General features: G+C 42.8%; 1 protein-coding gene across 1 annotated transcript in view; it reads right to left on the bottom strand.

Annotated features, from left to right (window-relative positions):
• KANK1 (KN motif and ankyrin repeat domains 1) overlaps positions 1 to 14,026 on the bottom strand; it is a 133,789-nt gene that overhangs the window by 38,875 nt on the left and 80,888 nt on the right. The window contains exon 3 of the mRNA XM_033085722.2: positions 11,238 to 11,354. Within this exon, the coding sequence (XP_032941613.1) occupies positions 11,238 to 11,274 (37 nt within the window). The 5' untranslated portion in view covers positions 11,275 to 11,354. The remainder of the gene's footprint in view (positions 1 to 11,237; positions 11,355 to 14,026) is intronic.

The raw sequence follows: 14,026 nt of genomic DNA, 5'->3' as shown, positions 1-14,026 counted from the left end.
GAAATTCAGCGCTTGAAACACTGTCTGGCCTGCAGCCACCACTTTGTGCTTCCTGCTTTTTAAGCTCTATCTTTCAACCAGCCAGGTGAGAATAAGCAGTGCATGTACAGCATGGGTGTTAGTGGTGGGCATCTCTAGCTCTATCAACAGGTTCTTCACACCAGGAAGGGGAGATCATTAAAATAGTCATCTAGTGTTCTGCTGTGAAAACAAACGTGGCACCTGGAATAGGGAAGTGAAGAGAATGGCCAGAACATTCTTCTCAAGAGTTAAAAAAATTATCCCAAAGGAAAAAAAGTTATCTTAACATTATATGGTTTCATTTTTCTAAAAAAAGACAGCATGATATCCTGTTTAGAGAAGAACAGATTTTAGCAGCTGTCTACACATGCTCCATCTGTTTATCATTATGCTGTGGTTTTGAGGGCTCAACATTTGAACAGGCGCTTCATCAAGTCATGCACCTTGAATGGACTGTCCTCAAAACTCTGTTAACCCAGCAGGCTGAAAAAGACCTCATGAGTGTGTGTAATAACCCCTGGTGTGTATCAGCACATCAGCCCTGGTCCCACAATTCAAATATGGAGGCATATGTCTGGGTTAGCACAAGTAAAACCTAAAGGCAAAGAGCATATACATATTTATTTTCTTCGCCTTTGAGACCATTAAAATGTCAAACAAACTCATTCAGATACTGTTTGCAGTAGAAACAAAACTGAGGTCAGAGCACAGTTCCCCAGGGACCAAAAATCCTGACTTGGTCTGAAGCAGAGTGAATGTAAGGTTTGGTGTATGGGCAGCCATCCAGCTGATAAATTCTTATCTGAAAAGCAGGTTATTTTACACCCCTTCTGAAAACAAAAGGCAGAGAGGGCACAATGGATCTGTGAAAGGCGATGGATGAAACACAGCTCTTTAAAACACATGCCTCCAACAGACCATTTCCTCAGCAATGGAGTGGCTCTGCTTGGAAAGAATGAAATAATCTGCCTGATTACAGTGATCCAGTTCAGGAGAGCACACAGCTTGGCCATACCCACCACTGTCAGGTTTATGTTCCTATCCCCAAAAACAGCTGCTGCCTCTTGATGCAGGTTGGATATGGGGCTCTTTTAGGTTTTAATTTGTGAGTGAGTGGGCATGTGCTATTTTGGCTTTTTTTCTATACAGCCTTCCAGGATTTGGCAGCTGGTTTTCACAGAATGATTTAAAACCTGCTAGTCACTGAGGTCAGACATGAAACTGATCTGGTCTAGCCATCTCCTCCCTAGCAGATGCATCTGGAAGGGCATAAGCAAGCAAGCATACAGCAACAGTTCTCCCCTTGGCATACAGAAACCTGCAATTCAGAAACTTCCCAAGTTGGGGTGGTCCAGGATGGGTTTTAAGTCACAGTGTAAATGTATGTTTCCAGGTGCAACTGATAAATGCACCCCATATTGTTGTTAAGTGTTCATCTAGTTTGGCATCACACAGAATGAACTTCAACTGCTTGGTATTTTGTGAGTCCTCTGGTAAGTAATGATGCCTACTCTTCTCCCAGTGTGACTGCTTGGCGAGGCTTATAGTAAGAAGTTTCGTTGTGGGAGCAAGTAGAAATATTCTTTTTTTCTTAGAAGCATAGAATCAGAGAAAATTTTAGGTTGGAAAAGACTTTGAAGATCACCAACTGTTAACTCAGCACTTCCAAATTCACCACTGAACTCCTTAAACAACTTGTGTTCCAGACCCTTCACTATCTCCGTTGCCCTTCTCTCACCTCCTTCGAAAGTCCTTGTAATGAGAGACCCAGAACTGAACACAGTATTTGAGATGCAGCCTCCCCAGTGCTGAGTCCAGAGGAACAATCCCTGCCCTGCTCCTGCTGGCCACACTGTTGCTGGTACAGCCCAGGATGCCATTGGCCTCCTTGGCCACCTGGGCACTGCTGGCTCATGTTCAGCTGCTGTCAGCAGCAGCCCCAGGTCCTTTTCCTCTGGGCAGCTTTGCAGCCACTCTGCCCCAGCCTGTGGCACTGCCTGGGGTTGTTGTGACCCAAGGGCAGGACCCAGCACTGGCCTTGTTGAGGCTCACCACTGGCCTTGGGCCATGATCCAGCCTGCCCAGATCCCTCTGCAGAGCCTTCCTGCCCTCCAGCACATCAACACTCCTGCTGGAATTGGTGTTGTCTCTAAACTACGAGAGAGTGCCTTTGATATGCCCTCATCCAGATCATCCATAAAAACATTAAACAGTGCTGAGCCCTGGGGAGCACCGCTGGTGACCGGCCTGCAGCTGGATGTAACTCCCTCCATCCTCAATCTCCAGGCCTGGCCATCCAGATGGCTTTTCACCCAGTGAGCAGTGGCTAAAGCCACTGAGCCATGAGCAGCCTATCTCTCTAGGAGAATGCTGTGGGAAACAATGTCAAAAGCCTTTCCTGGTTCATGCAGAAACATCCACAACCTTTCCCTCATCCACTAAGCAAGTCACCTTGTCAGAAAAGGAGATCAGGTCAGTTAACTAGGACCTGCCTAACAGGATCCATGGGCAAGAGTACATGTCCTATTAATGTGCCATGTGACTGATAAACTGATGAAGAGTGCATGCAGTACACCACACAATAGCAGGACTGGCGACGGACAGTAAAGACGGACTGGATGAGGAGATGCTACATACAGTCTCTCCTGCTGCTGTGTCTTGTTCTGTGGGCTGAGATGGTCTGGCTGAGACACAGTTATGTTTGCAGAATTGTAGTCTTACAACTTTTCTCTGCAAAGGGACAGGTAAGTAATTTTCTCAGAATTGTCAACAGTGCATTTTCCACAGCACTGAAAATGGGTTATGAGGAAGCAGAGGCAGAGGAGGGTTGAGTATCAGTCTGCACTCTTCAGGGTACAGACACGGAGAAGTCCCTGTGCATCCCCGGGGTGAAACCAAGTACTGGAAAAAGGCACTGAGTATTAGGGAGCAAAAAGGGAAGGACAAGCATCCTGGATGGCAGACACACTGTCTGAGAGAGAGGAAGGGAACAGGACTGTAACTAATGATGACGAGGGAGAATGGTCAAAGTCTAAAGGGCGATGCAGTGGTTGCACAGCCATGTAAGCACACTCAGGTCCTGACAATCTTAAAAGCTATATAACAGCCATCCATCTCCACATAGAAAAAACCAGACAGCAGGAGCAGAAGAGAATTATTCTAGACAGGAATACCTTTTTTAACTTTACAATGTAAGATAGGGAAAAAGATACCTAAAATTAAAGAATCACAGTTCTGGAAGGGAGAGGAGAAGAGGGGAGGGGGGAGAAAGGACTTAGCCACAGACTTACTGAAGTAAAAAAACTCTGGTGATATTTTTAAGTTCTTGAAACCTGACTGCCATGATCTTTTCTATGCTTATATCATATACAAATATTAGTCCACTTTTTTCAACCATGGCCATGCACTTTATTGTATTTTCTTGCAATGTACTGGTTTTTTGAAAGCTGCACATTTTACATTTACGAAGCAGTATACATGAAGTATTAAAAATTGACCTATTTGCTAGTAGTAGACCTGGAATTCCAGTAACAGCAGCAGAGTTGCACAAGAGTTTCCTTTCTATTATTTGATCTGCAAACCATATGACAGTGCTCCAGGCAGAGAGGTTGGTTGTGTGAAGCAAGGGTAGGGAAGGGGCTAGAAGTACATCAACAACATTCCCCTCAGCAGTAAGAGACTACTCCAGACAAGGGATGTCTGGTTTACATAGGGAGTACAGTCTGTTCCCAATTATCAGGTAATTTGGTCCTCATCCTAATCTGACCAAACCTTCAAACCCAGATATTAAAAAGTCTGTGTCTCCTGTCTTCCTTTTCTTCTCCCCACAACCTTCAAACATATACTGAAGGGCAAAAATACCACAGACAGTCCCTTATATGTTAAAGGAAATCAACATACTGTTATAAAGAAAAAAAAGATACAGGAATATATTAATTTTAAAAAGAGGAAACAGTTACATAAAACATTAATTACAGTGCAAGACGACTAGGGAGGAGACACTGGGCAAAATAAAGGGATGGACTATGAGAAAGGGTGAGGATCACATCACCTACCTCTGCAGGTAAGAAGGCTTTGCAAAAGGTAGGGAAGGACATGAAAGACAATGACTAGACTGCACACTCACCTACCTCTTCAAGCGTCTGAGCATTTAATTTTGTCAAAGTCTGTGTGAAGAGTCAGAAGATGAAAATTCTCAAGAGACTGAGAATATGCTCTCAAGAGTTTTAGAAAGATAGGGAGCAGGAGAGCCTTTTAGGACCAGGTTGATCTGCTAATTCCCCCCCCACACCCCAACTTATATCCCACAGCAGAGGTCAACCACTGCTTTCTGCCAGTGTGGCAAGTGTAATTTCTGGATGAAATCAGAGGAGGGAATGGCAGGAAAAAAGGGGAGGATGGACACAAGCATGCTGCTGTCCCAGAGCTGGTTACACTGAGATATCCTGGCAGGAATAGAACTCTGCTACCAAGGGGAGTCATGTTACCAGAGGAAGGAAATGGAGATACAGCAGCAATGCCAACGTGGGAAGTCCAAGTGCTCCCGCAGCCCCTGCAGGAGCTGTGAAAACAGTGAAAAAGTGCTGTGAAAACATGATACAGGAAGGGCTGCCCGTCTGTCATCTCTAATACAAAGCCTTAAAAATGGCTCAAAAGAGAGGGAGCTGGCCACTACAAGAAGCTTCCCAAGGACTTCTGCTCCAGTAGTAGCCCTTTTGTAAGGAACATATCTAAATGCAGGCACTCATGTGTTTACAAACAGAAGGACAACCAACTGTAATCAGGCTATTTCCATCCAAGTAATTTTCCTGAGGGACCATATACTTTTAAAGGGAACAAAATATCTTCCCACAGGGAGGAGATTCTTATGCCTCATTCATTAAATGTTTTTTGCAGTAGGGTCTGGGAAGTAAGGAATACTGTAGAATAGTTTTGGGGAAAATTTATTGAGTTGTGTATCTTTTAAGTGGGGAAAACCAGACAATGAAAAGAGAATAATTTTTCAACTCTGGAAAAAGTTTGTTCTTGGTGTTTTTCCTGTCACATGTGCCTGCCCTGCTTCTGGTGCTTGTTCCTTACTTCTCACCCCAACTGCCACCAGACAGTGCAAAGCAGTGATTTCCACCATGAGAATTTAGGGGTTTTATCACTGTTAATCTCCAGCTGAGGAAGGCTGCATAGTACTACAAACAGCAAGACATGCCTGATGAGTCCCTAGAAAACTTTAAAACACAAGATGAGCATCCTTAGCTACCTCCCAGGCTGTAAAGGGCATGTATTTCCACAGGGAGCAGCAGCAGGCCACATGAGAAAGTCCAGGTGCTGCCCACACAAGTGCATCTCAACAGCTCAGAGAAGGAAAGCCTGCCCTCCATGGGCAAACTTTCATCACAGAGAATGAGTACAGTCCTCTCTCTGCCTAGGCGAGATGTAAGAATCTGGACAGCTGCAGAAGATAATCCAGAACAGGACACAGATGCAGTAATGTCTGAAGAAAAGACAGATCAATTAAATCTGTTCTTTTTCTCAAGGCCACTTTGTCCTCCTGCCGAGCGTCAGCATCTGCATATAATGGCTTTGTATCATCTCTTTCCCACCACTTGCAATCTCCATTTCTAAGGACTGGGCTATCCAGGGTAGATTCCTTTGCTTCCAAACTCCCATGACACTGTATTTAACCTTTATGACTTCTTCTGATCCCTACCTTACCACCAAAATCCAAAATCAGACCTGTAGCACCTTCTTTGGGCAACAAGTCCTGAGTAAAAGAAGGTGCATGGTCCCTGGTCCTCTGCAGTCTCATAAAGGCCTTCAGGTTGGGCAAATGTAAGTCAGTGCATTTTTAAGCTTTCTGCTGCACAGGCAAATGCACCCTTGGATTACAGTCACCAACTAGCAGTTGCAGAAGCAATTATTAACTCAAGTAAAAAGCTGGCATTCACTGTGAAATCATGTGCTTCAACTCCAGCCATCTGTCCTTAAGGCAGATCTGACATCAGTGAATGTACTACAGCATACTGATGAAAATTTTGATATGAGTTGTGATAGAGATTATGTGAAATCACTGGAGACTCACTCACCCTTTTCCCCACAGACTCCAGGTCCCACCCTAGGTTGTTTTTAAATACTAGGCACCACCAGAGTGACTCACGGGATCACTTGTGGGTGAGGCAGGAGCTGGATCCCAGTGACAGCCATCTGCCCATCCCAAAAGCTCCCAATTGAGCAGGCTGTCCTAATGGCAAGAGCCTTTCACCATCTACTAAAACACACCTTGGGCATACACCCATTCATCTCCATTAGTTTTGAAAGTTATTGGAAACAGACTTGGAGCATGTAGCGTGGTAGGGGAGGAATAGGTTTAAATAGTCTGTCATCACATATTCCTGACTCAAACAATTTATCCTTGCACGGCTGATTTGTTAAAAATACAAATTCTCTTGAATCCCGGTCACTTGCATCGCTAAATGAAGTGAACTCAGAGGCTTCTGAGTGCAGAGCTTGGTGTGCCAGTAGCACTGCAGTGATCCCTCAGTGGCAGCCACCGTGCAGGCTGACAGCTGGGCTTCTGGGTCAGGCACCTGCAATACTCAGGAGGAAAGGTGTGCTCAGCAGGTGGACCACTACTGAGCAATCAAACACTTCCAGTTGCTAACTCTTTTAGGTCTGTAAGTTCCCTGATAGATGGCCTGTAATGAAGAATGGTGGATATTCTGCTAAACTTAGTAACAATGGTAATGCTCTGGTGCACACTTTCTGCTTAGACTATATTTACATCATGAGGCTAGAAATAATGCAAAATTTCGTGCATATTGCCTAAAATGAAAGAGGAAAATGGAATAAAAGGAGAGACTGTAAGTCAAATAATACAGTCACTGAGAGAAAAGTGTGTCTACAAATCTTTGGTAAGAGCTGTTACAAATCAATGCACTGGATATGTGTGATAAAAACATTTGCTCTAAGTGTGTGTTCTATTTACTTCAATTAAAAGGGTTAATAAGTTAACAGAGGTTTTCATAATTCTTTTCAGCAGTTGCTTAAGCATTTATATACCAGCAGATGGAAAACACATTTATTAAACATTTGGTCTTTGAGTCATGCTGACGTTAGTATCTCAAACAACATTAATTCAGGCGGCAGCTTTTTGTAATGGCCTCATTCTCTGACTAACTGGTTACAACTTCACGTAGGAGTCAAGAAAACTTCTCAGATACTAAGAAAATCTGACCAGAAGCCCACAGGGTGCTCCAGTGCACATATAAAATAACTAGAGGGTGCCAGGATCCTGCAGAGGAAACAGTGGTCTAGATATGATTTGTATATCATCAAACCACCTGTGGTTCCACAGCCATGGCTGAATGTAGGGAAAGGAGGTGGATGCCCAGATCAGCTGGGAGTGAAAAGAGTACACTGGGAGCAAAGAGACTTGACAACTGCAGACTGGCTGTCACAGCAGCAGTTCCTTGCTTTGCAGGTGCAAGGAGACTAGCAGTAAAAATTATGTTCAGGTGCTACAGGGTCACTGAATTGCAACTGAAGAATTGTGCAGGAATCTAAAGCATGGAGCAGAATTAAACATGCAGGCAAACACTTCAAATGAATGTGTGCAGGATGCTGTGCTTCTGTATGTAGAGAAGCATGTTAAAAATGGAGTGGGAAGGCATGAAAACATAAATCCATACACTAGACTGAGAAGGCACAGACAGAAGGGAGGAAAGAGAATAAAGCAGGGAAATCTCTGACTATGTGCAGAAAATATTACACATTTGCTTTACAGCAAAAGTAAAGAAAGGGTTTATGCAACAGCCTTGCTATACTGACCCCTGCAGCCCATCCTACTCAAGAAAACTGGAAATGTTTTTTTGTACCTGTTAAGAAATGACTAACAATTCTGCAGTTTCTGGATATAGAGAATGAGGTGCTTAGGGAAGTCAAATAAAACATGTTTTTATTATGGTTAGTGACAAATACATTTTTAATCGTTTATCTTTTCAAAATCAGTCTCCTATGTTTGTTTTCCTGCTTCCTTGTTTTCCACATCAGAATAAATAGAATTAGACTGGAAGTTTATTCCATGCAGTGCCTTTCAGAACATATGTTTTGAAAAGAAAGTTTTCACGAACAGGCTGTTAGTGGAAGGAATGAAAATCCATCCAGAGCTATTTCCAAACTGCCCTGTAAGTTTTCTGCTTGTGCATTGTGCTTTTTGTAGCTGACTGGAAAAATTTCTACAGCTATCGCTACAGAAATGTTAACAGAGCCTCATTAAATAGATGAATTATGCATCAGTCCTAGCAAGCACAGAAGCTAACAATTACTGGAAGTTTCACCCAGCAGTTAATGGAGACATTAATACTATTTAGAGAAACAATCACCTCATTTATTTTTTCTTGTACTATGCAAAGAGAAATTAATTTATGTCATGTCCCAAACCAACTGCAGACTTCCAATAGCTCCCCACAGAATGAGGGTATTTCCCAGCTCCTGAGGCAGCTTCTTGGGTGACTGCACAGCATGCTCTGGACTAGCACTACACTCCTTAACCCTGGTGAGCTTACTGGACTCAGCAGTGAGTTCACATGCCACCAGGTAGGACTCTAAACAGTTATCCAGCACCTATAACTAAACACTATCTGGGACCTGATAAAATAAAGCAATTTTTTAATGCAAGCACCAATTTATTCAGCTCTTTTCTGAGCAGATGGCACAGCTTTAACAGCCTAGTCCAAAACCAGTACTATGCTACAAGAACAACTTCCAAGACAGATAAAAATGAACAAATAATCTCACAGCCCAAAGAAATACATTTCACTACAAGACCTCTGTGCAATGAAACTGTGAACAGAGTGGGAAAAAAATTTAAGTCAGGAGCAAGCAAAACTATTGACAAACAATACTGAAGCATAAATCACAGTCTCTATAATTTATTCACCACATTTAAGGCTCATGTCTGAGATAGGCGAGAGACAGAGAAAGTTATGATAGGTGCTTTCATGATAAAGCCATCACTTGCTTTGTAGTTTATCTCCTATACACACTAAAATACTTACAGCAAATGTATTTCCCATAAATATCCCTTAAAAGAAAAAATCTCAATACAAATGCAAAATAGCTAGATCCTTTCCTGGAAACAAGTTCCAAATTCAAGCATTCCTCTACAGATTTCATCTGTAGCAGTAGTATTCCATATAGGCTTGTATACAGAAAAAAAATTACCAAAATGGCACATAGGCATAATTATTTGATAGTGCAAGTACTCACATTCTTGAGTTTACCAAAGCAAACCACTGCTTCTTAGTCACTTCATACTTGAATGAAGCTGAACATGTGGTCAGACTTGCCAAAATATTCAAGTAATATAAATGCTGCTTAGTAGTCCCTAACAAGTCTTTCTAGTTCTTTTTCCTGCTGCTGATTGATTCAGAGGGCGCAGAAAACACCACCCCTGAAGTCTGTCTTTCCACTCCTAGAGCTCCATGCAATTAAGAAACTCGCTTCAATACCTCCAACGCCCAGATCAGCTCTTGCTCATCCAAAGGCCTTCTCTCCCAGGCAGCACAGCAGCACAACAAATCACAGGTTTTTGCCGCCCAATAGTCCATCTGTTATGAACTGCTGAAGATTTGAGACACGGGCATACACAGCTGCATGTCAGAACACCGGCCTCAAGGGTTTGCAAAGCCAACAAGTCCTGACAGTATCTGCAAAATGTTGTCCAATTTAGTTCTGAATTAAATACTTGTAATTTATAACAGCGTCTTTCTACAAATAAGGGAACAAACAGTTTATCCTGCAAGAAGCCTTGTTTGCATAGCAATTCTGAAACTAAAACTTCATCTTGCATGAACACATTCCCCAGTACAAGCATTTCGCTTCTTTTAGACTTACACATCAGCCCACCAACTTTTTCAATAACAATTCTACTGCAGGGAGAAAAAAAAAGCAGTAAAGCAATCAGTAACACTCCATGCACAATTTTTCCTTCCTTGTAAGCAGAGGAAATTTTTCTGCATGACTTAAGTTAAAGGCATATTACAAATCTAAGTCAAGTTACACGAGGGGTTTAGGCAGCAAACAGCTACAGTTAAGTCACACAGCAGAGGTTTTGCAGTCCACCTTCTTAAAAAGATTACTTACTGAAGGTTACAAAATGATATGGTTTCTATCTTAAGGAATATACTTCTAATTATATAAAAAGGGGGTGGGGGAAGGGAATAGAAATATCTTATTTCAGTGGTCTCAAGATTTAACAACATTGGTAAATTCAACTTTAAATCATTAACAGATAATAATAATTCCAAAGACTTAATTCAACTTTCACTAGACTTTAAAAAAAGACTTCTTGCTTTGCCTAAACTGCACGTAATGGCACTCTGTATTTCTAATATCCTGCACACAAAATGTTTTAATCCCATGCTCTAATTAGAATAATTCTACAGTGAGCACAGTGAGAAACCCACAAACTCCTGCTATGCACTTGAAATTTTCCATGTAATCCTACTGTAGCAGCCTCAGCTTTAGTGGGCTAAAAACTATGTTTGTGCAGTGATCAGAAGAGGAAAATATTGACATAAACGCAGGAGGAGCACTGCTACTGTGCTCTTATCAGCTATTCTGCAGTTTCTGCCCCCTCCTGACCTGCCAGCCCTCCTCAGCAACCTTTGAACATGCCAAGTAATCCATTTCACAGAGTATCAGACAACCAAAACAGACACGTTGGGAACTTCTTAAAAATAACAAAAAAGTGAAACACCTCTTCTGGATATTACTTAAGAAATGTTTTTTATTCTTTGTGGAGAAGCAAGCAACAAAAATGACTGACCAGTAAGGATGATCAGGAAGGGCTGGGGATTCAATGCATTAAGAGCTGATTAATCTCACCAATTATTACAGACTCGGTGTAACAGCCACATGATTCTGCACCAGAGCCCTAGGCCTCCCAGAGTCTGGAGTAAGCCCCTGTAGGTCCCTGAGAGCAGAGCACACTGCATGCTGAATGACTGAATGCCCGCCCTTAAGTCTTCCCAAACTACTTTGCACACTATAAATATTTAAAAGAAAATCGGGGTGGGGGATGGGGGGAACAGACAGGGTCTGATCTACCAGGAAACTGTTTTTCAGTATTTAAACTGCCATTACTTCCTTTTCCTGCTTGCACAATGTAAGATTTTTTAAAGTTAATAATCCAAAGGGGGAATGCGTTCCCGTTTAGTTACCTGTAGCACTGCTGTTAGTATTTGCTGGATAGGCCATGTTTGCTCAGTGACACATCCACAGCTAGGCTGTTTGGTGTCATGCAAATGCCATGCATCAAGTCCAACCAGACATGCAACCTGCAACAAACAAGTAAAAAGCAGTTAAAAACCATGTAATTTTAAGAAGTTAGGTACATTAAGCAGTAGGCATTTCTGAGTGTTTAAAGTATCATCTTCAATGCAAACTTCAGCAGAGAAGTAGCATGCTCCTCTTAAATCAGCGTCCTAGCTACCACACACCCCAAAAGTGACTGAAGCTGAACTGTGGTTCTCTGACAACCTCCTGATCTGTCGTCAGTGAGGATGTATCTGCAACTACCTGAATTTGCAACTGGCCTTGGTTTTTCTGGCCTGCCCTCAACTTTTTTGCAGCTGGTCTCTAAACTTGCATGTACCACTGCACATTTCTCACATTTGTGGCATGTGTATAAAGTTTTAGATTACCCAACATCTTACGAAGGCAGGGTTAGAGGATTTTATAGATGAAGAGCACCTCCAGAAGCACTGTACCAGTGAGCAGGGGACCAGTGGCAATTTCTGACTCAGATGTCCCCACAGGGAGGTGAGGGCAGAACCCTCAGATGCAGAATCCATGACTGACAAACCTGACAAACCTAGACAAACCTAGACAAATCTAGCTACTGCATGGAAGCTGGCAGGGTGAGGGGACCAGAGGCGGCACAGACGCTGTCAGGAATGGTGCTCATCTGACTACAAGACCTCTCCACTGCAAGTTCCCGCAGCAGCGGGTTCTCTGGGAGTTACATTTCCTTCCAACCCACACGTGGCAGATTGAATCAATAAGCAGCACTTGCCTGAAGCTCAGGCTGCAGGTACAGAAAAAGGGCACTGTCCTCCTGGGTGGGTGGCTGTGGAAATGAAGCCAAATGAGAGGCAGAGGTCAAACCAGCAGCAGTTCTGTGGCTAGCTGGCTAGCTCTGCAAAGCCAGAATTGTTGGCTCTGCAGTGGGGCTCCTGCTCCTCCTTCCCTGCCCCGCTTCTGTGCAGGGGGCAGCCTGCTCACAACTCTCATCTTCAGAGCAGAAGACTCATCTGGGCCTGCAGAGGTGCTTTCCCCTGAGTCTGCTTTGAGTTTTCTACAGTCCAAACAACATTTCATTTTGTTGACTCAGACAGGTGGAGCTTAGGTGTATGAAGAACACCCTGCTTTGCTGACCCCCATCTGGTTTGGGCTGGCAACTCCTCAACAAACTAGTCACATTTTTCCAATTACATTTGATTTAGCTCTGACAGTATGTGAAGGGAAGTATTTAAAAGCTAAGCAGATTAGCAAAGTAAAAGAAAATCAATAAATTAATGAGTGCAGGCACCATGTGAATTAGAGTCAGAGATACACTGACTGATAGAGAAGCTGGCTGTCTTTAAAAGCTAGCTTCATCACACAAGCTAATACAGCTTTACTTTCTCCTTCAAGAACACAAATGCCTTGATTTTTAGTACAATCCTGACATCAATTTTCTGAGAATGCCAAAAGAGCTTCTTTGGAATTCCTCCTCCCCTAGCTCTGCCATATACACTGACATTTACCATGTCTTGTTCTGTGGAGGGCAGAGCATAAAGCTGCTATAAAGACTGTGGAAGTGAAAGGGTACAAACAGCAATATAAGGCAGGAATCCAACACAGGCCATGATGCACATCACAAGATTCCAGCCTAATGATAATTGCCAAATTTCTGAAACAAAGCATGGCAAAAAAAGCAATAACCAAACAACAAACAAACAAACAAACAAACACCAAAAGCAACAAAAACCACCAGAACCAAACCAATCCCCCACCCCACAAAAAAACCCCCAAAAAACAAAAACAAAAAAACAACCAACCCAAAAAAGCCACAAAAACCCAAACCAAACCAAAACTATGAAAAACCACCAAACCCATGCTGCTGGCAGAGTTTCCAGCTGGGACAGAGCTTTTAAATCTGTGAGCTTTTAGGAAAATATTAACTACTTCCTTTCAAATAGAGAGATTTTTAAAGCATCACTACCATCTGTTGGCTATAAGGATATAAAGATATGTTTTAAGCTGAAGACAGGCAATTTTTACTGAGCTACATGAATGCGTGCTGAACAATTATTGTCAACCCTCATACGAAGTTCAGCACATGTCCTGAAGCTCAGGACAGCCACTGTCTCAGGGCAGGCTGCACTTACCAGGGTGCCCATCTCTATCAGTGTAAGCAACAGCAAAGAAAACTGAATTTATTTACCCGCTTCTAATTTGTTCAACATAACTCTGTGCTCTCTCAGTAGCACTGTAACAATGGGGGTGCTTCCCTGCTTTCATTGTATACACTGTAAGAGGGGAGACGTGAGAGTATGCACCCAGGGATGGCCATGGACAGATGGGTCGGAGGGGATCCTGGGTGGGGACACAACTCTTTTAGGTTCAGGGCAGTCCCAAATATGAGCAGGTCAACCACAAAAATGAGGCCCAACTGTGGCGTGCCTCATCATGGGTTTAAAAGTAAAATCTGTTAAAAACACTAGTCACCATTCACAGGCACAAATGAGGCGAGCTTCCCAATAGCAAGAAACAAATGTAATTGAGATGAGAATTGACATTAAATTAATAAAAACAGTGCTGAAAATCTAAACAAGGCCTAAGATCTGCATTTATTGTGGCTTGAAGAGATGCAATTGACCTGGTACAAACTGCCTTGTGGGTATGCTTCTATTAGGGCTTTCAAAGCTATGCAGGCTCAAGTACCTCAAGCAAACTCACTTGCTGC

Source organism: Catharus ustulatus, chromosome Z (assembly GCF_009819885.2).
Source record: "Catharus ustulatus isolate bCatUst1 chromosome Z, bCatUst1.pri.v2, whole genome shotgun sequence".
Classification (NCBI taxonomy): Eukaryota; Metazoa; Chordata; class Aves; order Passeriformes; family Turdidae; genus Catharus; species Catharus ustulatus.
Note: the sequence above shows the minus strand (reverse complement) of the source record. Positions and strands in the feature narration are given on the sequence as shown.